This window comes from Aythya ferina, assembly GCF_964211825.1.
Source record: "Aythya ferina genome assembly, chromosome: Z".
Classification (NCBI taxonomy): Eukaryota; Metazoa; Chordata; class Aves; order Anseriformes; family Anatidae; genus Aythya; species Aythya ferina.
The window spans coordinates 53,421,452-53,446,882 of NC_140299.1; the positions used below are offsets into that span (position 1 = coordinate 53,421,452).

Genomic DNA, 25,431 nt, shown 5'->3' on the forward strand with positions numbered 1-25,431 from the left:
GGGGGCGGGGCGGGGCGGGGCGGGGCAGCCGTTGGCGGCCGTTGGCGGCCGTTGGCGAGCGGCGGGAGCTGAGGTAGCGCCGTGAGGGGACGGGGCGGGACGGGGCGGTGGGGGCGGAGGGTGCCGGTCCCTGAGGGGGGAGAAAAGGGGGGCAGAGCAGCGCGGAGAGGGGCTCGGCGGCGGCAGGCCGGGCTGGGGGGCACGGCCCAGCCCTCGGCGGCGGGCCCGCGGCTCGGCACGGCCCGCAGCGGGCTCCGCGTGACGGGATTTTGGCATCCTCCGCGTCTGCCCCTTGGGGTTTGGGCTCTGGGAGGTGGGGGCGAGCGGTGTTGCACGGCTGTGACCCCCCCTCCCCCACGATGTGCCGCCCCGGTTTGTCAGCTGTCGCGACATGCGACTTCGGTTTTGTGTGTCGCTGACGCAAGCGGGCAGGCTGACGCTTTCTGTCGTGCTGCTGGGGGTGTGAGGTTGCCTGCGGAAGCACTGCTTTCCACCATGAAGTATGCCTGGGCACTTTCAAACAATTTAAAGTTTAAAAAAAAAAAAAGAAAAAAGAAAAAAAAGAAGAAAAAAACCCATTCCAGCCTTATTTGAAATACCATATTTCAGTAACATGTTATAATTAAGCACCATTCCTTCCTTTCTCGTCCAGGAAACTTAGTTGTCCAACTGAAGGCACCCACAGGCTCTTCCTTGAGTTCCCATCCGCACGTCAACCCAACTGAACCCCCTGTGTTTCTCAGAGCTCCATACCTTTCTGTCTGTTTTAGCCTGGTGCACAAGTTCCAGACGTGGTTTGGGACTGTTTGACACAGGTCGTGCGTCATCCAGACAGATACTCCAAGTAGGAGTGCTGCACAGTTTCAGGCTCAGACAAAAATGTCTGGAGGCTCTGTTGGGAGTATATTCCTGTACGGAATTTGCATCTTTAACTTGCAAGGTGGGCTTCCAGCAGGAAAAGCAAAATACCTATATTTTTTTTTTTTTATTAGGGAAGATGTGCCACAGGCACTGCTGACCTCCAGCCTTGCAGAGACCTGCTTCATCAGGCAAGTGCCCTGGTTGGGCAATTCTTAATGTATAATGAAGAAATGCATGTTATTCCCCTCCTGAAATTGCCCTGTCTGCTATTTTGGCGTTAAACTAAATTTATCAAGACAGTTTAGGTTTTCTCTTTCTCTTTTGCAATGACTATGTACGCATGTAAATGTATTCAGCATAGTTCTTTAAGTACTGGTGGTCGACAATGAAAGCATAACTAAACACAATACAGTTGAGTTGGGCTATAATTTTGCTGTACCAGCTAAGCAGAGTCATGACTCCAAAGTAGCTGCTAACCCATAATAATGCAGTATTAACAGGCTGCATGAAGTCCTACTAAAATATTCCTGAGTTTGTTTTAACCTTCTCACAATATATCTTGTCAATTTGTATGTCGCTTTTCTTTTATTTTTTATTTGCCTTAGTATTTATGCCTTTCAGTTTGTCTCCTCCTGATTTTTGAAGCTTACGGAGATACTTAGTACTAGAGATTATTCTTTGCTTTTTGCAAATAAGAGTGCGTTCACAAAAGTGGAAAGGTGATAAATCCGGTGTCATCAAAACAGCTTTTTCTGAGTACACCCACCATCATTACGTAATTTCTGTTTTCAAACACTTTATATGTCCACTGCTGGACTTTGAAAAAGTCCAGCTTCAGTATACTAACTTTAAAGTACTTTCAATACTATTTGTATGTTCGCTGACATTCATTGGACATGTGTAATACATGCTGTCATTACACTTCCTGAATGCAATGTAGCCATACCCTTCGATCCGGCATGAAAGAGAGTGAAAATAACTGTAGGATCCAGCTTGGTGGATCAAATCCATTAGAAAAGTCCTGTTCTCGACTACAGACAATGTCCAGGAACTACTACTACCATGAAGTTCTCAATTGTTACTTAGCAATTATTAATTTGTCTTTATTTTGGGGACCTTGTGTCTGTTTTTCTCTTCAGTGAAACCAAAAGAGCTAAAGTCATGCTTTAAAGATTTCAATACAAGCTAATATGCATGGGGGGGAGGTTTCAGAATAAATATGCTCCATTTTACTACTTCTAAACTATTAAACATTGATTTTGTTATTAAAGCAGGTCACTTATTGGAAATCTGGTGATACAAATGAAGTCAATTTATTTGGTTTTAGATCCTCTTACAGTGGAGGAAAATTCTGGAGACTTAACAGAAATTAGAATCACAGGAATAACCTGTACTTTACAAGAATTCCATTTTATAAGCCTGTGTTTCATGGTAGTATTTTACTAGTTAGGAATTAGCATATCCTGCAGAATACACATTCTCTCTAAAGCAAGAAGCGTTTGCAAGGAAAAGGGAATAATGGTTCTACTACTAAAAGAAAACAGCCAGTCGATATTGCAGGTTCTGACGGTGGTGGGCACTACCAGTGTCTTCATTTTATAAATGAACTGACAAGGGTGGTTGTCAGTACTGCAACAAGAAGAAAATAGCAGAAATAGAAATGAAGTAGAACAGTTGTTCTTACTCAGTTCACTCCCAGCCCATCCCTGAAGGGGCATGTTGTTACCCAACATATTTTTCAGATGCTGAGCAAATTGTACCCTGCTCTCAAAGTCAACGTTGCTCGTGGTTACTAATCAGTATTTCACAGCAGTATTGCCTGTGTGTTATCTCATTGTTTACTTCTCAGAGATGAAGAGAGCCTCTCGGTTCTCTAAGTTAGCATATTCCTTTGGTAGTGGGTCCTGTGTCTTTTGGGGAGTATATTAGGTACGTCCATGTTGAACTTGGAAAATACAATTCCTACAGAAAATCTATGGGGATATTCTGATTTTGGTTAGCTCACAAAAAGTATGCAATATACTGTGGCAGACATAGGACTGTTTCTCATTTGTTTGCAAACCGTAGTGTAGGTATTGCTCTAACTGTGCTGTATATAGTACAAAAAAGCCTTCAAAATACTTTTCAAATCTTTAAAAAAAAAAAAAAAAAAGAGGTAATACATCCACACTATTATGGGTCTTTGTGCCCCCACATTTCAGTATTATCTGTATGTGTTTCCAAGAATAAAAGTTACCATAATTGCAATGTTGTTCTTCATGATTTTGGTTCTTTTGCATAAAATTGCATGTATTGTTCATACTTAACCATCAGGTGGGAGGAAATGTACCTTTCAAGGCCTGCAGGTTCTTATTTGAAATGTTTGTAAATTAGCATTGCTTTCTGTCTGTAATCAGTCTCATCAAAACACAGGACAAGCAAGGTGATTTTATGTGCAGGTGGGTAGTCTGAAATGTTTTTTTACAAACAAAATGGCATGATTTTACAAAGTTTCATTCCTTTCTACTTTGTAGCATTCTGTGGCCAGATGAGTCTATTTCAGGTTGTTTACATCCTGTAACCATAAAGAATCCTGATGCAGATAAATCTGATCCCCATCTAAGCACTGTGCTGCAAAGTCCAGCTGTAATTTAGCTAAGCCAAGTGGAAGAGAGGAATAACTACTCATCTTTCTTTCCTTACTAGGCAGTCCCAGTATTTTACTTCAAGTAAGTGCCACTAGTTTAAAGTTGAGCTGAAATTTTTGTTGTTTGTTTTGTTACTGTTGTAGCATTGAATGTAGGAAAATCATAGAATATCCCGAGTTGGAAGGGACCCATAAGGATCATCAAGTCCAACTCCTGGAACCGCACAGGTCTACCCAGAAGTTTAGACCATGTGACTAAGTGCACAGTCCAATCGCTTCTTAAATTCAGGCAGGCTTGGTGCAATGACTGCTTCACTGAGGAGCCTGTTCCAGTGTGCGACCACCCTCTCAGAGAAGAACCTCTTCCTGATGTCCAGGCCAAGCGTTTTTGTTGGATTTTTAAACTTTGCAACCTGTACTTTTGTCATTTTGAAATTGATTATATACCATCCAATTTTAATGGGATTGGAATTGTTAGAATTGTTAGATGATACTAGATGTTAGATGTTTGTTTTTCTTCCTTTAATTGTTTAATTTAATATTTGTTTTTCTTCCTTTAATTGGAAGACAAGGTGGGGTTATGCTCTCTTGTAAGAAAGCTACCTCACTGCTAAATGGTTAAAAAGAGGAAAATAATTCCACGTGTAAGCAAAGGTCAATTCTTAAAATTGAATTTATTTCTTATTACTGCCTGTTTTAACTGAAGTCATTCTATTAACGTGACAGTTTTCATAGAAAGCTAGAATAGACAAGAACTAACTTATTGTATAAAAGAACAGAGACACAGCATGGAAATTTTCAAACCTTTGTAATTATTGAAAGGAAAAAAAAGTAGCAGAAATCTATAGAGAAGAATGAACAACTTTATTTAATGCCTGAAGAGCCTGTGGTCTCGAAGACTGATCTGAACAGGCTGAGGAAATACAGTTATTTTTGCACAACCAGACAAATGTAATGGATCAAAGTAAACAGGTTGAAGAAAATAATTAAATGCAAATTACATCAAGTTGCTATTATATGGCATCAACTTACTAGTGCATATTATTTTGGGAGAGATAGGTAGAGTTTTTTCTTATAGAAGTCTTCCTTGTGAACTTCAGTCGCTAGTCCTCATCAGCACTGGTTGTCACAAAAGATAAAGATAACTTCATTATGTCGTTTCAGAATAAGTCTCCTATAGCTTGCTTATTAATTGTGCTGACTGAAAGACCACTGCTTCTAGACCTACTCTCTGGAAGGCAAGACTCTGTAGCAGCTATATTAGGCCTTGGCTAGTCTATCATGCATACAAACCACTACAGATGTAGTGATGGGCTGTTGTGGTTGCACTCGAAGAAACGTGAACTGCAAGCTTGCAGTTCTGTGCATTTTGTTGGAAAATGTTGTAAACAGGCTTGAGATCAGAAAATTCCTTCCTCCTTCAGTCAGACAGTTTTCACATTGTGTATTTCAGCAGTGTTCTCCTTGGAGTCATTGTTGTTTGTTTTATTACATGCTCACACAGAGATAAAGTAGGAGGAGATCGTTGCTGTGTCTACTGAGGCTTAAATGACTCATCAGAGAAAGCATGTATTGATCTTTTGAACTGAAAAGCTTCTCTTTATATTTCTTAGTCTACACGATTTGTGTCAGCCCTCTTGTGCAATGGTCTGATTCAGAACAAGTGCTAGAGGTAATGAGGGGAATGTGCACAGCACTCATTTGCTGTCCAGAGGCAGAAAGTAACTTAAAACATGAACATGACCCCTAAACATTAATAGCCCATCTCTAGAATTTACAGAATCACACAGAATCACAGAATCGTCTAGGTTGGAAGAGAGCTCCAAGATCACCCAATCCAACCTTTGACCTAACACTAACAGTCCTCCACTAAACCATATCCCTAAGCTCTACATCTCAACGACTTTTAAAGACCTGCAGGGATGGTGACTCCACCACTTCCCTGGGCAGCCCATTCCAATGCCTAACAACCCTTTTGGTAAAGAAGTTCTTCCTAACATCCAACCTAAAACTCCCCTGGCGCAACTTTAGCCTGTTCCCCCTTGTCCTGTTGCCAGGTACAAGGGAGAATAGACCAACCCCCACCTTGGTACAGCCTCCTTTAAGGTACCTGTAGAGAGCTATAGGAAGGGGATGTAGAGCAGGATGTGGCCCTCATAATCCACGAGGAGGTGTTTGGCCACCTGCTACGGCACTTGGATGTACACAAGTTGATGGGGCCGGATGGGATTCACCCGAGGGTGCTGAGAGAACAGGCGGAGGAGCTGGCCAAGCCACTTTCCATCATTTATCAGTAGTCCTGGCTATCGGGGGAGGTCCCAGTCGACTGGTGGCTAGCAAACGTGACGCCCATCTACAAGAAGGGCCGGAGGGCAGACCCGGGAAACTACAGGCCTGTCAGTTTGACCTCAGTGCCAGGGAAGCTCATGGAGCAGATTATCCTGAGTGTCATCACGCAGCACTTGCAGGGCAAGCAGGCGATCAGGCCCAGTCAGCATGGGTTTATGAAAGGCAGGTGGAGTCACCATCTCTGGAGGTCTTTAAAAGACGTTGAGATGTAGAGCTTAGTGATATGGTTTCGTGGAGGACTGGTTAGTGTTAGGTCAAAAGTTGGACTCAATGATCTTGAGGTCTCTTCCAACCTAAACAATTCTGTGATTCTGTGATTCCACCGACTCAGGGTGCTGGGTATCCAGAGAACGACTGCTGTTGCCACTAAAGACTGAGGCAGTGAAGGCATTAAACACCTCAGCCTTTTCCTCATCTCTTGTAACTAAGTTTCCCCCTGCATCCAGTAAAGGCTGGAGATTCTCCTTAGTCCTCCTTTTTGTGCTGATGTATTCATAAAAACATTTGTTGTCTTTAACGGCAGTAGACAGTTTGAGCTCCAGATGAGCTTTGGCCTTTCTAATTTTGTCCCTGCAGAGCCTTGCAACATCCTTATAGTCCTCCTGCATGGCCCACCCTCTTTTCCAAAGATTACAAGCCCTCTTTGTTCTCCTAAGCTCGAGCCACAACTCTCTGCTCAGCCAGGGGTCTTCTTCCCTGCCGGCTCGTCTTTGGGCACGTGGGGACAGACCGCTCCTGCGCCATTAAGGTTTCCTTCTCGAGGAGCGCCCAGCCTTCCTGGACCCCTCTGCCCCTCAGAACCACCTCCCAAGGGACTCTGCCAACCAGTGTCCTGAGCAGCTCAAAGGCAGCCCTGCTGTAGTCCGAGACTGTGGTTTTACTGATCCCACTCCTGACTTCGCCAAGAACAGAGAACTCCACCATCTCGTGGTCACTCTGCCCAAGACAGCTCCCGACAATCGCATCCTCCACCAGTCCTTCTCTGTTTGTGAAGAGAAGGTCTAGCGGGGCGCCACCCCTGGTAGGCTCACTAACCAGCTGCGTCAGGAAGCATCTTCCACGCTCTCCAGAAACCTCCTAGACTGCTTTCTCTGGGCTGTGCTGTGCTTCCAGGATATGTCAGGGAAGTTGAAGTCCTCGACAAGGACAAGCGCTGATGATTTCACAACTTCTGTCAGCTGCCTGCAGAACTCCTCATCCGTCTCCTCATCCTGGTTCGGCAGTCTATAACAGACCCCCACCAGGATGCTTCCCTTGTTGGCCTTCCTGCTGATCCTAACCCATAGGGACTCAACCCTATCATTCCCAGCCTCAAGTTCCACAACATCAAAACTCCCTCTGATACAGAAAGCCACACCACCACCCCTTCTGTGCTGCCTGTCCCTTCTGAAGAGCCTGTAGCCAGACATTGCAGCACTCCTGTAATTTAGTAATAGAAGCAGCAGGGGGAGAGACTTAAGAGGCAGAGGTTCCACTTCCCCCTATATATCTTGACAGTAGTGATACATTAGTGAAGACAATGTGTTTTGAGGAGCGGCCTTTTATGTAGCAAAGCAAAATTGTGCAGGAATTCCTGTTGGGCAGTAAGTTGGTGTTAAAATGGTCATTGGGAAAGTCATATGTGATAAGTGAGCATCCGAAGTAGATAATAATTGGATTGTGTGTGGTCAGGAAGAGAAAGTGAGAATCTCTGTTCCATATTCATTTCCCCCTGCTAACCCTGGCACCACAGTTAGGTATTTCAGTAAAAGTGCACGAGCAGAAATGAAGATGTAGCCAGTGTGATGATAAACAGATAAGGATTAAAGATGTTGTTGCAAGGAGCATGAAGAGAAGGAGAGGGAGCTCTAGAGTGGAAGCCTTGGAGGCTGTTCAGGAAAATTCCTTTCATTTTGTGTGATACTGACAATTCATATTTGTCAGATTCAGAGTACATGAAGCAAGCACTGATACAGGAAGCCTTTCAGGTGTCAGAGAGAGAAACACTTACCTTTCAAAGGTGCTGGGCAATCAGAGCATCTGTATGTCTCTCGAACACAGCATGTATTTCTGAAAAAATGAGTAGTGCTTAACAAAATGAAGTGTTGTTAGTGTGTTGGTCTATTCTGACAGAGCTTTTGTAGGGAGAAATTATCGCATACCAGTTCCTTGCCATTTACGTCTGGAAGTATATGGAGTGGCCAACCCAGAAATGACAGTGTAACAGTGAAGGTTACTGCAGTGATGATGGTACTTAAGGAGAGAAAACATTAAAATAACAGCACTCTGCCCGAGACACAGTTGTGGAAAATGGGTATCCCAGAATGATGTATTGTAAGAGAGAGATGCTTCTTCAAGAGTGAATATTTAAAAGAAATAAAGTGTACAGTTTGCGAATGCTGAGCTGAGGCATGACAGTATGCCTAGAAGTCCAGACCCTCAGCACCAAGGAATGGGCGATCAGAAGACATTCACAACACGTTAGCCTCACAGCTTTATCTATAGCAATCTAATTGTGTAAGTAGCCACACAGAGAAATGCTGTAGCTCCTTGTGTGTAGGAGTCATGATCCTGCATAAGACCTTTCTACAAAGATACAGCCGTTTATTCATTAGTATGTATGAAATCTGGGTCAATATTGACCTATTTCAAACATGGCTCTTGATGAGTCATAGGTGTTCTACCTTTAGGAAAACTTACTCTTTCTAAATATTAATCAACATTTCAGTAGTTAGATTATGACACTGCTGCGGGTGAAAAGCTGTCATTAGCAAAAATTATGACTAGAGTTACAGGAATAATAGTCTCAGTTCAGGTTGAGACGCAGGTTAGGTAACTTGGTTTATGTTCCACTTCATATATGCTTCATTATTTCATTTTGTTTTTTCGCAGTGGAAGTCCAAAAATATAAGAACAATGAAAGGAGTCTACCCTTCATGCTCCATGTTTCTCTGCTATTATGGTACTTAATTATACCCACTTACCCCTTTTATAGTAATGTTAGAATATACTAGCTTCTCTTGCCTTGCTGCTGCAGAGGTGGCTGCCACAAATGTAACAAAGCTTGGAAAAAGCTCTACAACTCCTACAAGAACAGATCTGGAGAGTGAGAGTAGTCATCTTATGGAAAAGATGACATTTTTCTGTTATCAGTAGACCAGTGTGTTGAAATCTTGCCAGGGTAGTGCATTACAGTTAGGTTCTAAAATCCCCATGACTTGTGTTCCCTTTCATTTTTGCAATTAATTCAGGACCAGACAATGTCTTTTGTAGTGATGCTTGCTAGACAGCAGGGTTCAAATTCAAAAATCACATACAAGCTATGAACTAGGAAAAGACACTGATGAAAGTTTGCAAGCTTAAAGCACCCACACTGGAGTAGGAAGTAAAGTAAATGATACCAGTCTTCCCTGACTTTGTAAAATGCTGCTGAACTTTTATGTCAAATCTGTATGAAAAATAGTTCCAGTGTGTATGGACACATCTTTAATATGACTTTTTTGTTTTTTTACCTTTTCCTAGACTTAGTTTCACTTCCCTGGTTTCATAATATTCACAGCTGTAGTTCATTTCACTTCCTGATTGCAACAGGAGTGATTTAGCAGCATGTTGCAGACTATTTTATTTTCCGTGTCTTCAGCTGTAGGTTAATGAACATTAGTGTTGGCAAGTCATTCTGAGTTTTGTATATGTGAAATGAATATAAACCAAATAAGTCTAACTAGGGAAGCTTGAAAGTACTATTTTTCTTTCAAGCTTTGCCCATATTTCCAGCTGAAACCATAGGAGAGGCAGATAAAATACGAAATACGTCAGATAGTTTATGTGCTTCCAAATGGCCATTTAACACTCTAAAACAAGCTGTGATGCAAATATTCTTGTTTCTTTATTCATGTAGGTAAGGGCAGTAAATTAGGTTTCTAAAATGTACATTGTTTTAGCCTAGCAGCAATGATGTGTTACATAATAACAAAAAACCTTGATAATGTTGAGTCATACTTTTATAAATGGACTATCCTTAGAATATGTCAAACACATCAGGGTGTCCTGTCCCTAAGCAAGATATCTGGTAAAGATTTTCAGGTAAAGGATCTGACTGATTTGTTGTTGTTGTTGTTTTAAAAAAGAAAACCTTGTAGCACAATGCAGTCGTTGCTACTGTGCAAGACAAATGTTTTGTAGTCCTCTGCAGCAAGCTGTTTGGTAAAATGCATCTGTTTCCTCTTTTTCACCATTTTTCTCCCAGCAATGAGTAATCTTTTGCTTCAGGAATTTATTGTTCATATGAATAGATACATATACATATTATTTGTAACTGTTTAAAATGTATGTGTGTGTATGTCTCTCTATATACATGTATACATATATATTTCTTTTTACATTTTAGAGCTGTGATGGCCAGTCACCAGGCAGAAGTTCAGAGTTTGAAGCTAGATAATGATTCAGTCATAGAAGGAATAAGTGACCAGGTACTGGTGGCAGTTGTGCTCAGTTTCACTTTCATTGCTGCTCTGGTATATACGCTTTTAAGGTGAGAATATGTTGATGGGAATTAATCAACGTACTTGAGTTTGTCGAATTCTAACTTTCTCAACTGATTGTTGCATATACAAAACTTGTTTTGTGATGTTAAGGAAATGATTGTTTGATCACTTCCTCTATTTAACTAACTGCCTGAGTTCATAATTTAATTCACAGTTAGAGTTAAGTGATGCGTTTCTCAAAAGTAAAGTAAAATTTCCATACATTCATCCTTTCCAAAGACTGAAAATGACTGAATTCACAGTGTGTATGGCTGTTGTGTCATATTTGGTTGCTGAGTGAAGATTTATCAATAATGACTCCACAAATAAGATTAAATGGAATCCTCCAATGTGCTTGCTAGTTGAAGCAAAGAAAAAAAAAAAAAAAAGAGCAGACTGATTTATTTATAAAATTTATAAATGAGTATATTTGAAAAACAATGGACTTTAATATGCTGTCCATAAAGGAAAATGCTAAGTTCAAAATTAAAGAATTTTAAAGGTCAATTAATAAAAGCTTATTTGTAATTCCAATGTTTTTTCTTGCAAGCTAACAAATATTTTAGCCTATGTGTTTTTGGGAGAATAAATCTGAGCTTCACCATGGCTTTTTTGTTGTTTTGTTGTATGTTTGTTGTTTTTTTGTTTCTTTGTTTGTTTGTTTTTAACACTTCTGTGGACTTCTGAATACAGAAACAGTTTTAATATCTGAGAGAACTAAATTTTAATGATGCATCAGCATTATGAAGCTTACCGAGGAGAATGTGTCCTTGTAAGAAGTATTAGTGGGGCAGGGTGTGTTTGAGAGCAGGCCATGAAAGACACCGGGACTGGAAAAGCCTGGTTGAAGTGCAAGGCAGTGCTACTGTTCACCACCAAAGAGATAGCACGGGAACCTCAGAGGATTGAATGCAGATCAAAGTGCTTTTCTTGCCAAGCCTGTTTCAGTTATTCAGATGACTTCAGGACTCCTCTCTTCCCTCAGCTGCCTTTTCTCTGCCCCCTTGTGCTGTCATTATCCCTTATGTTTACTTTTTATAGCACATGTGACTTGAATTTGAAGCATTTAGTTAAATACTAAACATTTTGGTTTTGAACTTCATAATGGCAAGTAAGTTAACATTAAAAAAAAAAAAGTGAGTAGAGCAAGGAGGGTCAGCGGTGAGCAAGATCGGTGGGGGCTTACTCAGGACGGGCATTCAGGGAGATGATACATTGATGATGAAGAGTTACTTGAGGGAGGAGAAAATGGCTAGCTGGATCTTACCAGTGCAGTGGAATGAGCTGTAACAAGATCTGTGGATCTTGTTACATGCCTTGACAGTTTATTTTCTGGAATGGCAAACAAACTTGAACACAAAGTTTTCATAGTTCAGAAGTCTAGAAACAGCTTATTTTCACACAGTATGACTGACTCCTGAAGGTCTTACCAGCATCTTCTTAGATACCCACTGTGCCTTCTGGAACCTTTGAAAATTGTCTGTATTAAGCAGCATTTTCCCCATACCTCTTTTGTATTGTTGCCATCAAAATCTGTACAGTACAATGGAAAATCTGTACAGTACAAAAGAACGGTAATACTTACTTAGCATTGAACAAGAGGCAGGGGAGAAAAAGCAGATAAACACGGAGGGGAGAAAAATGGAATATGAAAAGAACTGCTGAGGGATGTGGTTGCTCTACTTTTTTGTAGCAGGGAAAATGCAGTGAGGCATCACATCAGGGCATGAGCTGAAGGTCTCTGAGCTTTTGGTGTTGAAATCTATTAATGGTAACTAACATATATATCAAGTTGCAGGTGTTTAGTTCAGTGAGATACCAATTCAGTATTTCTTTAGGACATTTTGTTTAATATCTCTGGGTTGTACATTTTGATAAAATGCAGTCAGTTTTTTTCATCATCTTTCAAAAATAAGTAGATTACCACATTACAAATGAGATTGTGAAACTTTAGTTTATGAAACATGTTAAAAAGAGTCTGACCCTCCAATGTTTTGTATCAGAGACTCCCTGCATGTCCTACATGAATTAGCAAACCCATGTTTATGAATCTGTAGTTTTAGATTTTTTTTTGTCTATTTTTTCCTGTTCCAACGTGAGGTTTGTTTATAAAACTAAGTAAGTATTGTCAGCAGAAGTCAGATCTTAGTCCTTGGAAGAAGAACAATGTCAATCACTGTGCAGTGATACTCCAGTCTGCATAGGTGCTGGCCTTCACTTTGCCTACATGAGAGCACATACTGATTGAGTAGGTACCATTACCTCTCCTGGTAGTGATAGGTTGGTGTGGTCCTTTATGAGGCATAGTAAAATCTTGCCACCTCATGGGATTTCTTTCCTCAAGTTACAGAGTGCTAACACTCAGAAATGAGGAAAAGTGCTTACTAAACTTTTTTTTTTTTGGCTTGGCTTGTGTTTGGCCAGAAAAAAATATTAAAAAAGCCTTTAATTACAAAGCACTATACTGTTTCTCATTTATTCTAACTTACTTACTCACACTAACTGCACAACAGAAGCTGTGAATGGGATAGGTCTTGAACTATGCCTGCCTCTTCCTGGACATTGTGTAGCATTCTGCTTCTGAACCATCTTATGCATAGGTAGCAGACACTGTACCTCTACAAACACTCTCATATGTTGAGCATAATGTGTGGTACCAGACTAAAGTCACGTATGTGTAATATTTGCATAAGGATGATATGCCAGTATTGCCCTGGTAACTTTGTCTACTTTTTTTAGATAACAATCTGGTAAGAAATTTGCAATTAGTTGTTTATAAAGGACTCAGGATAAACTGGCTTATAATTCACACCTTCCACTTGTGTGTGATTTGCATTGAATTTCAATATATATCAAAGTTCTGGCAAAGTGAAGGTGCAAAGCACGCTAATTTATAGAGTCTAAACAGGAAAATACTGTTAAACATATAACTTGCACCACAGACAACTTCCACAAGATGTGATTTGTGGAGAACCAGGGGAGAACAATAAAGTTTTTAATGTAAGCTTCTCATCATATAAGTTTCATATGTCAGCCACTTAACTGCTAAATAAGCATACTTTTTGCAGATAATCAGGTTGTTATTAGCATGAAAATATGGGTTTTCTCTGTTCCTCTTTGAAAAAAGAATGAAGAAGACAAAACATTAAAGACAGCAGCATGCAGTATTGTGATTGCTCACATCAAATGAAGGAAAATATTGCAGATGTGCCTGGAGCCACTGAGGAAGTTACATAAATAGATCCGCAGCCAGAAAATGTCTTAAAAATTCATCCATTTAATTCTGACACAGGTTCAGCCTGCCTAGATCATCCCTAAATCAGAGTAACCTGTTCTGCAATTTAACTTTTAGTCAAAGATAGGTCACAGTACCCTGAGGTAAAGCTTTCTGGCTTTGTACGTGTAGTAGTTAGAAATGTTTTTTCACCAACCTTGGATAACTGTGGAAAATAATTGCTCGTATTTATAGATCGAAAGACTTATCCTGTCCTCACTTCTCTCCATAAGCAGTCTTCTATACAAACTCCCAGTTCTTCAATCTTTTTCTAATGCTTGAACTATGTGGGCAGTAGTTCTTATAATTCTCTTCTGAATTCCTCCAATTTCTCTACATGTTTTTATGCATTTAGCTCAAAATGGAAGACAGAATCCAGCTGAGATTTCAACAGTGCTGAGCAGAATTTATCACCAGTTAAATCCATATGAATAAATAAAACACAGGAATTTGCAGTTCTGAACATGTTGTTGACTCATATTTATTGTAATTCAACATCTCGTAATGTTGTCAGCATAATTTCTAATTCCAATCCTGTTCCCATTGTGTTTTTGAATTCTTAATATATCCAGCCTCCTTTCTTCAGTGAGTCCCTTCCCTCTGATTCCTTTTTATCTTGGTGTTTCTAACCTGTAGTTTTCTTGCCAGTAGAGTCTGCAGTGATTTCTTTTTATATCCAAGCTGCTGATAGTTACATAAAGTCAACATTCTAAAGCTAAGAGTTTGCCTACCCCTTCTTATGTAAATCTTGTGGATTAATCTTTCATATAGCAGATAAATCTGAAATTGCAAGGATTTTTCAACTCGATGATAGCTTATGTAGTGAGTGGGGAAAAAGAAATTGTAAGTGAAACGACAACATAAAAACTGGAATGGAGAGAAAAAATAAAACTTTTTCTACATGATGAATATATCTTTAAAGCAGCTTGACTTTTTTGCAGGTTAATGGCTTGATTTTTTTTTCATGTCAAAATTGAGTTCTCATATGGTTTAGTGATTGTTTATGGAGCCTTTATTTGAAAAATTTTGTTGCTGTGGAGCTTTAAGTGGCCAGAGTAATTTTAGGATCTACACTAAATGTACTGTTTCATTAATTTTTTGTGTACTTCCTTTAAAATTCTTTATAGCAGGAAAGAGTGTTTTTTTCCTCCTTTTTTCAAGTTTCATTGTTTTCCATTCAATTATTTTTCAGTGTTGCTTCACAGTGTTCAGTTTTTTCTTACTGCTTATATTTCCTCTCACAGAAACGAACATCAGAACATACACCCAGAAAATCAAGAGCTAGTAAGAGCTCTTCGACAGCAGCTTCAAACTGAACAGGTACTTTGCTAAGTGTTGAAATCGTTCACCTATCTGGTTTGGGGTAGTGTAGACTTCTCTTCTGAAGGTCTGGAAGAAGCTAGTGTTGAAAGTTTCAGGACCTTACTTCATGTTCAGAGGCATCCTTAAAATTTATCTAAGAATGAAGTGATGTAGGGTTTTGTTTTTTAATGGATAAATCAAGTCATTACAATTGAAGATTTGACTGGTTCTTTTTTCAAACCAGCTTTTGCCACAAGGTGGAGTATGTTAGATTGTGTTGTGTGCTTCCTGCAATGTTCCTGGGAACTTAGTGGTAAAGGAGAAGGAATCTGGAGAACAGCTTGCTGCCACAGGACAGGGGTTAGATGTTTAAACTGATAAACTGTGTAGCAGAACAATGGCACAACAGCTGGAGCTGGGCAACAGGAATTACACCCAATTCTGACATGTAGGAGAGAATCTAATGTTTAGGCCATGTTAGCAATAATTTTTGAGTCCCAGCCCTTGAATGAGAGAACCCATGCTTTTTGGAGACTGTTCAGAAGAGTCTTTAATCATAGTAGTGCTTGAAATAATGACAGATTTGTGACCAGAATGCTTATTTATGTGGAGGAAAAACGTGGTGAAATGGGGAGGAAAACACATTTCACCACAGTGAAATAAACAAACTGATGTAGCTGTTTGGCCTTGGGAACCCTAGATAGTGCAGTTGGTAAGCAATACAGTTCAGGCACCTGGTTTGAGACAGAGCTATTTAGAATAATAAAGTAAAAGTCTAGGTCTAAGGTGTTACTCATGCTTCAGTGTGTCTGATATAAGGGATCCTACTTAATGTGAAGGATTGGGGAGGCTCTTCTTTTGTGGTCTTTAATTGGATTGAAGCACATACTTAGATTAGGGGAAAATAATGTGCTTGTCACTAAAAAAAAAATAAAAATAAAGTTGCTTGGTGAAATAACTTTTGCATTTAGTTTTTTTTTTTTTAATTTGTTTTATTTCACATAGTTTTGAATTCGAGTATTTGACTTCTGGTAACATATATATTTATTTATGTACTTAAGTTCAGCAGACTTCTCTCATAAGAAATAGGATCTTTAATGTTTTCCATTTCTCTTCTGTCCCAGCAGGATGCCTCTGCTGGTGATAGACATCGCTTCTATACAGATATGTCTTGTCCAGTCTGTTTGCAACAAGCTACATTTCCTATAGAAACAAACTGTGGACATCTTTTCTGTGGTAAGAAAGAGAAACCCCAAACCCCATAGGTAAAACCAGAACAGAAATACAAACTTCTGGCAATAGTACTGTTACCTTAGTGCAAAGCTTTGCTAGATTTTAACTGCTTATCTATAAGTTCATTAGAAATAATTTTCTATATAATTTGTTGAAAAAATGAATGTTAATAAATAGTCACTCTCAGAATATGCTGGATTTTTTTCTGTGGTATCAGGCTTGAAATGCATTTAATTTAAATATATTATGGACAGAGAGTATCATTTACTTCCTGTTAGTGAAAAACAGAAAAGGCTGAAATACACTTGGAAATGTACCATATAAAAAGCTGGTTTAGAAAGAACAAAAAAAATCTGCTTGGTGTTTTCATTATTACAGAGGTATTTTGTTTTTCTTAGAAGTCCTAGAGTTGCTACTAGCTTACAATGATTAAAGTATTTACTTTTCTCTGAGGCCCGGCTGATCAAATTTGTAAATATATATTATCAGTGTTCTATGATCACTGTGATCATTTTGCTTCCCCTCCTTCACTTTCCCAGTAGGATTCTTTCACTGCAGTTGTCTACTGTTACAGAATATATCATGCTTACCATGCCCGGTCATTTAAAAGACAAAAGTTATAAATGTGGAAAACAGTAAGGAGAGCGAGATTTTCATACACTGAAACTCTGATGATAAAGCCAGGTTTTCAGGATAAATTTTACATGTCTTGATATTTTGTCACTTACAAATTTTAAATTGGGAAAAAATAGTAATTATTTGTTTCTTCAGTTAATGATTAAGAAGTTTTCTGTCATTTTAGGAAATAATTTCTTAAAATTAATAATGCATGTGAACCTGTTCAGGATTTTTCTCATTAATCATGCTGAATATGGTTCTTGGTATCTTTGATGAGTGCCATATACAAAAATACACATCTTTGTTGTTTTGCTTGGTGTTTAGCTTATTGTTTCATACAATAATTGTTTCAGATCAGAAGTGTCAACATCTGTAACTTATTTTTGTCAGGTTCCTGCATTATTGCATACTGGAGGTATGGATCGTGGCTTGGTGCAATCCGTTGTCCAATCTGCAGACAAACGGTAATAACTCAAGTAATTGTGGACCCGATGGTTTGGCCATCTGGTACAGTTTACCAAAAAAGTGTTACGTGTGAACTGCGGTAGTAAGAGTGACAGAAGAGGGAATCTGAGAAGCTGAAAGAATATGGATATGTGAGACGTAGATGGTGGACCTTGTTTCTTAAATGTTTTGCTTTGACAGATAAATCAAAAAAATAAAGACTGTTCCTGCAACTCAAATTTAAGTGAACAGCACTGATAACTCAGCCGTTTTTCTGTAAAGGAGTATATGAAAACAGAAAATCATGAGACCTTAACTATAGTTCTTCCCTGCTTCCTAGTTGTGATGTTATACAACTTCTTAACTAGAACTTGAATCTGAAAGACCTGGCTGTTCTGGAAGACTGCCAGTAGTCAAAATATGACTGGTTTCTAAGAAGTACATCTGTTCTCCCTGCCAGAAAAACAAACCAAAACAAAAACTATCCATGTCAATTTCTTATTCTGTTCCTATTTTTAGTTTTTATTAATTTGAGCTTTATAGAGCAAGCATATTACTTCCTTCCTACACAATTTACTTACATTGTTAGTTTGAAATATGTCCTTGCAATTCATTAACATTCAATCTGAGCCTCACAGTCTGTTTTAACAAAAGTACATCTGTGTTTTAACAGTAGTAAAATTACAGAGTTATATAATTCATTGGAAGTTACTAACATACTTCACCCCCTTGCCCATACATTATAATCCTGTTTTGATTCTGTGTATCAGCACGTCAAGTGACCATAGGAGAGATGAAGGAAAGAAAAATATGTATGGCTAGAAGGAGAATGAATTGGTTTAGACAACAGCCAGTGAGGAGAGAGAGAGGCAGACAATAAGGGTGAGAAAGATGGAAAAAAGGAAAATAAGATGTTTTTAAGTGCTTTTTAATGTTTCTCTGGAGATGGATGGCCTTCTATCTTCCTCTGAGTAATAAGTACATTGGGTAGAACTGCTTGCATGATTATGCATTCATTCTCACCCCCTGTGAGGTAAGAAAAGTGAGGTCTCACTTGAACAGGGAATGGAAGTGTATATACATGAACGACATGAGTCACGCAGAAGGTTTGTGGCAGGGCTAGAAGTTGAATATAGATCTGCTTGTGCTGTTATTTGCCAAGTGTGACTGCTGTAAAAACTCCTACAGGATCCTCCCTTGCCTTATGCTCTGAAAAGCTTTTCAAAGTCCAGTCTCTTGAAGCATTCCACAGATAAAGACAAGTTAATATGAGAAAGCCTAAAGAAGCTCTGTTTTGTAAGCTTCTACATCTAGACATGAAATGTAATAAATGCTTCATTTTAAATCTAGTGTTAGCTCAGAAATAAATATTGCTCAACATACAACTTACAGAGTATTGGTTTTGTGCTTGGGAGAAAGGAGGGGAACTTCTTTCTGAATGTTGATTTTTCTATTTTTTTTCTATTTAATTTAAAATGGGGTTAGGAAGTAACAGCCATTGGAGCTATACACTGGTTTTGGAAGCTTAGAAGATGTATCTTTATTGGGCAGGTACAGAAGGAACTTCCAAAAATAGTTACAATTTAAATAAAGACTTTTTTCTGCTTGCTCTGATAATATGCATTTTATAACTAAACATATTTCCAAATGCAAGACTTAGGTTTCCAGAAAGTCCTATGCAGAAAGATAAAATATATTTGAATATGATTTCACATATGTTTCTGTTTGCATGATAATTAACCCAAGAACATAAGGGAATTCTCAGTACTTACCAGAGAGCTGAAGGCTATTATCTTTTTCCACTGTCTTCTATTACTCTCTTTGGTCTTCTTACAACTGCCCGTAACAAGAAGCATGAATTTTGTTGTTTGTTTGCTGAAATGCAACATCCTTCTAAAGCTGGCAGAGAAAGCTCTACTTGATTCTGAGTTTAAGAAACAAAACTAGATTAATTTGTGAAATTAACTTTATTCTCCAAATCACTTATAAAACATAAAAGATTTAGGTGTTGAGAAAAATTTGCTGTAAGCTACTCTTATAAGGTGGGTTGTTTGTTGTTGCTCATTTTTTGCAAACTTAAAAAAAAATGCATTGATATTCTTCAAATAGTTTTAAGCAATACATTTGTTGAAACTTAGAAGCAGTATCCACATATTAAATATTAATATTTTTCATTTTATTTTGCTACTAGATATTCAACTAAAACAAAGTTTGTTCTATATAGTTAACTGAACATCACTGTTGACTCATTTATAATTGACAATATCTGTGTTTAATTGCACATGTTCTAAAATCCCTGCTGTGCCTAGGTAACATTGTTTTTACCACTCTTCGGTGAAGATCAGCAGGATGCAACCCAAGTATTGCAAGATGTTAATGATTACAATCGGAGATTCTCAGGACAACCTAGATCTGTAAGTTTGGGGTAAATTTGGGTGGACGTCAGTGATTTCAGGGGAGATGAACAGCATTTTTGGTGACTTTTTTGCATGGAATGTGAATTTTTTATTTGCGATGTATAGGACTGCAGGATTTTTTTTAGGAAACTTGTGCTTTTATGGATAATACAAGCCCACAAGCTTGAAATATATTTGTAATTGCTATATGGAAACTACTATTTCTGTTGTGAGTGAGAACTGCTAATAATCTTGGGTTCCCTTTTCTTAATACTTAATGAAATAAGTGAGTTGCAGGAAAGAATACTCACTTGATTAATTTCTTTAAATTGATTTGAAGAAGCTGAAGTTCTACTCTGCCTTTCTTCTTCAGATTTCAAGCTGTATGATGTTTTGGAATTTTTTCCTGCTAGACTATACTACAGTCTTTATTCTGCCCTCTCAGTGAAGAAAACAGGATTTTTTTGATGAATAGCTAAAATGGTTGAAGTTCTATGAACTTTAAAAAATTAACCTCGTACACCTTTATTCTGTGTGCACAGCCTGATTTGGAAAGTGAAATGCATGTACATGAATACCAGTAACTCTGATAAACAGTTTGTTTTCAGCTGTTCATTGGATTTGTATGTAGTAGCAAAACATTAATAAGAAAAAATTACAATCCAAAAAGAAAAAAATTGCCAGAAGGGACTTTTTTTTTTTTTTTTAATGTTCAAAAGCACAAAGCAGTAATGCTTTTTATCCAGAATAGATTGAAACTACATTTTAGGCTCCAGTGGACCTCTCTGGGCTCTGCGTCTGTTCCTCAGTAACTGTCCAGGGTCATCCCGGATGTCTGCACTAAAACCCTAACCTGAATTAGATAATTTGTTTTTGACTTATACACAGTGTTGTGCTTTAACCACATACAGCATTCCTTTCTAGAGGATTTTTTCAGCCTTGATTATAAGTCCTTTTAATGTCATGGCTCTGTGTACAGTAGAAATGGAATCAGTACCTAAATATATAAAGTAAAATTCAAAGGTCATCCCTCCCCAAGCCTCACAACGAACACTTGAATGTTTTCTGCTGATCAGTCCCTCAAGATGACAGAATCATAGTCAAAAAAATGAAAAGAAAAAAAATGAAGAAGTCAGGGATGGATTCAGTTAAAGGTTCTTTATTTTACTCTAAAGTTTGGTCCTTGGTGATGTATGAGAATCACTGGTTGTATGCCATAGGAGAGGCATACATCCTATGCCATAGGAAAGGCATACAATGTGTTTCTGAATAAATTCTATGTATTCTAATTTAGCTATTATTTCTTTTATTTTGAGGAATGCCTAGTTCTCTTCCCTTCTGATCAATGTATCGTTCCAATTACCCTGTTGGCTGTTTCATAATTTCTCCATATTTTGTTTTCCTCTAATAGTCACTGCTTTCCTTTCTTAATAGATAATAAAGTATTTTGTGGTAAGGCAAGTGTACATTTTACTGTATAGAGTTATACAGTTTGACTGTTGCCTGAAAACATATATATTCTAAAACTAACTTCTTACCTAGCAAAATTAAATCCGGAGAGTGTTATCTTACTGTTATTTTATTTTCATTATTATAAATGAAGAGATACCAAAGCTGTAATGTAGTAATAGAAACTTCATACCGAAAAAAAGACATATTTAGCATGGACCTGTAGCTAAAGCAAAATATTAACCTTTGTTTTGTTTCCTCATAGATTATGGAAAGAATTATGGATCTGCCCACTTTACTGCGGCATGCATTCAGGGAGATGTTTTCTGTTGGGGGCCTCTTCTGGATGTTTCGCATCAGAATATTTCTCTGCTTGCTTGGAGCTTTGCTCTACCTGGCGTCACCTCTGGATTTTCTTCCTGAAGCCCTCTTTGGAATCCTGGGGTTCTTGGATGATTTCTTTGTCATTTTTCTCCTGCTGATATACATCTCCATCATGTACCGAGAAGTGGTAACACAGCGGCTGAATAGATGAAATGGATGAAAACCCAGATGCACAGGTGTTTGTGGAATGTTTTAAAAAGAGGACTATAAGTACAGAATAGTGAGGTGCCTGTGCACAGCTTCAGTAACTGCAATGTCATGGCTTCTAGTTGATCATCTTATACAAATATGAACAATTAGTATGTGGTGATGCTTAACTGGAATCTTTGTGTATTACAAAACCTTCATAATGATGAGGTTAGTTTTATAATGTAATAAACTACCTTCATCCGCTTATATCTAACGAACAATTGTATGTAGTCAAAGCAGAAAACACCTCTTTTGGGGTGTGATTTGTGAAAAGGGAGCTCTGGCAAAGAACTTCTAAGAAAAAATACATTTGGGTACTTTAGACATGTATAAAGAAATTCCAGAAATTCTTCAGAGGACAGTTACCATGACTAAATTGTTTAATGTCTCACCGTTGCGGGCTAGAATTTTTTAAAATCAAAGTAGCTTGTTATATCTCTGTGAAAGAAGAAACCCAAGGACCGCATTACAGGTATCAACCTGCAGGTTGCTGCTGTCCACTTGCTTCACAAAAACAAGGAGAACACCTCAGTATTGCTTAAGCTGCACTATGTACGGTTGCATGCAATTCGTACAATTTTATTTTTATATTTCGTAATAGGCACACACCAGATGATCTACATGGAGAAACCAATATTATGCACACCAAACTGGCTAGTGCTCTGTGTTTCAATGGGAGCATGGTTTTGCTCTTCAGCTTGTTTATTTGGTGGGTTACATATCTTGGAAGTGACATTTTTGTGCCACTTCAGGTCAATGCAGTATATCTGTATTGGACATTTGCATCCCTATAACTGCATTCAAGAATCTAGCCAATAGAAAGAACCCTCGAATTTTAGAAAGTGATCAAAGAAAAGAAGTCAGAACTGGATGTTTACAGAACTTTACCTGATTGTATATTTGCAACACTAATATTAAAGAACTTAGATGTGGGGGTGTTTGATTTTCACTTGAGGATTTCTTGTTTAATTGGCTGGTTGACTTGGATGTGGGCAGAGGGTATTCTGAATTAACTTGAAAAAGATCTGTGAATAGGGACCACCAAAAAAAATTTAACATCTGGAAATGTTTTAAAACCTACCAGAGTATTAATTATCCTACAAGTTGATTCTTTTTCTGTTGGATTTCAATATAGACTATCATAGCTACAGAATTCATTTGAAAGTACTTATGTAAGGGAATGCCACTAGAAAGCTCAAGAATATTCCATATCTATGTACTTTTAGTTTGAGGAAAAGGAATTGCCATTTTACTTTAACTTCCTGAGTACTTGAAAGACATCGATTAGACAGAATTAAAGAATTAAACATTCTTTGCATGTTTACATTGTATTGGATGAGACTTAAAATGAAAGGGACCTTTCCACCACTTGTGTGTTTTGCCCATGTCGGCATCTTTCCACAGCTTCTAGTACCTAGGCATGTTCAGGAAGATGATGTACCTGGCACCTGATGTGTCGTTCTATGGTTGGTGCTGGAGATTGTCCCTCTGCGTTTGAAATTACATTCATTTACAAGTAAATCCACTGATTCCTCATTAGGAAATTTGCTATTGAAAGTCCAGCAATGTTTTCCAAATGAACTGGAAGGCTAAATTTTTCCTTGTTGCTATGTGTGTTAAAGATGGGCAAGAAGAGAAAAAGGAAGTGAAACAAGGGTGAGGGGGAGAAGAGCAGGGCAGAAACGATGTTTTCATTAGCAGATACTGTTGTTTCTGGCAAACCAGCCATTCTTGAGCACATTAGTTGAGCTTAACTCTTTTTTGGTATTGTTAACGTATGGTGATGGTGTAGTGGCTACCTCAGTTAAGTCTTTAAGGTATTATTGAGTAAGTGTGGGATATTCATAAGCTGTTAGACATTTATGAAGCAAGGTAGTGATTTAGAATAAACAGAATTTTGCAGTTTTGCTTTAAGCATGGTTTGTTTGTTTGTTTTTCCAAGAGATCCAGCCGAGAGCAAACTCCAAAAAAGTATTTATAATCAAGTAAATGTAACACCTCCTTTTTCGCCTAGAGTGTAGCTTGTGGGTCTGCTTAGAGAACTGTGTGTTCTGCTATTGTAGGATAACTGGACTCTGTTCATAAAATCTGGTGATCTAGTACCTCCTACATGCGTTTATCCTGTGATTGTGGGTATACTTTTCCCCATGACTCTCTAGATGTAGAGTTGGTGTAGAAACTGCTTAGTGATTTTTCATTGAGCTCCCAAATTCCACATGATACTGTGAAGAAGTTAATGCAGAAAAGCCCTTCTAAGGAGTCTGTTCCCAAAGAACAGATCTTCTGTTGTATCTGAAATCATGTACAAGCCACATGTGAGTAACTACGTAAAGTTTACCTGTGTTCTGTTCACCACGTTTCTGCTAGCCAGCAGGATTTCACTCGGAGGCCTCAGCTTACTTTTGAATATTGAGTAAGACTGTAAGCTTTAATTCAGCACAGTAAATGCTTGACAGAATTAAGACCATCCTGCCTTTTCACCACCATGTGTGCTTGCATGTGGAGACTTTTTTGGGTTTCTTTTTGCTCCTTCAAAGCACTGATGAACAGTATTATGAGTTGTTCAGGCTTTCTTTTGAGCAGCTGCAATGTGCAGGTGCAGCTGTCTGGCAGTGTCTGGCTGCTGCTCCTTCAGGCAAATCTGAATTAGCTCTAAGTTAGCTGTCTTGAGTAATGCTAATATCTTGAGCTTATCTGAAGCTGCAGAGCTCCCACAAAGCTGGAGATAAATACATGAGCATTTAGTATTCCTTAACTACCTACTGCCAAGTTATTCTGTTAGCAACGTTCAAGGTAAGTGCTAGACCTGAGCACTAGCTTCAGAATGTGAAAGAAATGCTGTCTGGGGAGCAACTGCAAACATTGCTGCAGTTTCGCCACGTGGAATGGGGCAGCCATATCGCTAAAGGAGGGGAAGAGGAAGCCTTCAGCAGAAGAGAAGCAATACGGGGGGGGGGAGGGGGAAAGACAGTTCTTAGATTCTTATGGCTTCACCAAAACCTGTGAAATATTTGATTGTTTCAGCAATATTAACAAAGAGGAAAAGTAAAGTTATACTTTATAGTTTTTACAGAATAACTTGTAGCATCTCGAGGCCTAATGATAATCCTTATCACAAGCGCTGTACAAAGCAGTCTGTTTCTATGTTGTTTGTGACACACACCATGGACGCCTATGAAGATGAGGCAAAATGGTGTAATTTGGGGATGCAATTTTGCCATGGATTTCATAGAACTGTAACAGTGACCTGTGTGTTACACTAGATTTTTAAAACAAAAGGATTTAAACCTACTTGTTGTTACTTTTAACGATAATAAATTGCTATTAAAGTGAGAGATTCTTGTGATTTACTTTGTTGGCTTTCTGGATGGGAACTTTTTTATTCCTCCTTTTCCCCCTCCACAAGTCTAAAATAGTTCTGCTCCAGTCTTGAGTGATTCTTACGTCTGGGCATCCTGTCCACAGGCAGTAACTCAATGCTTTTCATCTTTATTATTTCCATTATGAGAATTACAATCTGAGATTTTAGTCCCAAAATTATATTGGTACAGTAAATATCTTTTCCCGGAACAGTCCAAGTAGTGCCTTCAGATCCGTAGGCACTGAGCTTTCAGGATGCCAAACCAGTACAGACGATTATTTAGCACATTTGTATGTCAGTGCTCCAGGCAAACACAAGCATAAAGCAGGCAGATAGAATCTAGGTGGTAAGCTAAATCAAAGCAAATAGAAAATGATCTCTGTAGGTTTAAGGGAAAGATGACAGCCATTGTGGGACAAAGAAAAACTGGATGTGAACAGCAT

General features: G+C 38.5%; 1 protein-coding gene across 9 annotated transcripts; it reads left to right on the forward strand.

The window, feature by feature from the left end:
- Positions 1-24,962, forward strand: RNF170 (ring finger protein 170). 9 transcript variants are annotated; one of them, XM_084504338.1, is made up of 9 exons: positions 23-73; positions 993-1,049; positions 8,708-8,777; positions 10,203-10,346; positions 14,857-14,932; positions 16,039-16,150; positions 17,156-17,229; positions 19,519-19,623; positions 21,320-24,962. In XM_084504338.1, the coding sequence occupies exons 4-9, from the start codon at positions 10,210-10,212 to the stop codon at positions 21,587-21,589; spliced, it is 774 nt and encodes a 257-aa protein (XP_084360464.1). In that variant the 5' UTR covers positions 23-73; positions 993-1,049; positions 8,708-8,777; positions 10,203-10,209; the 3' UTR covers positions 21,590-24,962. The 9 variants fall into 9 exon arrangements, with proteins under 9 accessions (XP_084360461.1, XP_084360462.1, XP_084360464.1 ...); XM_084504343.1 differs by having other exon boundaries at positions 26-73; positions 10,203-10,284; XM_084504341.1 differs by having other exon boundaries at positions 26-73; positions 10,203-10,284; positions 16,042-16,150.
- The last annotated feature ends 469 nt before the right edge of the window (positions 24,963-25,431 follow it).

Coding starts and splice junctions, on each gene's coding strand:
- RNF170 (XM_084504337.1), top strand. CDS start 880: ATGTCTGGAGGCTCTGTTGGGAGTATATTCCT. Junction 912..992: donor TCTGTTGGGAGTATATTCCT/GTACGGAATTTG, acceptor TTTTTTTATTAG/GGAAGATGTGCCACAGGCAC. Junction 10,347..14,856: donor CTGGTATATACGCTTTTAAG/GTGAGAATATGT, acceptor TTCCTCTCACAG/AAACGAACATCAGAACATAC.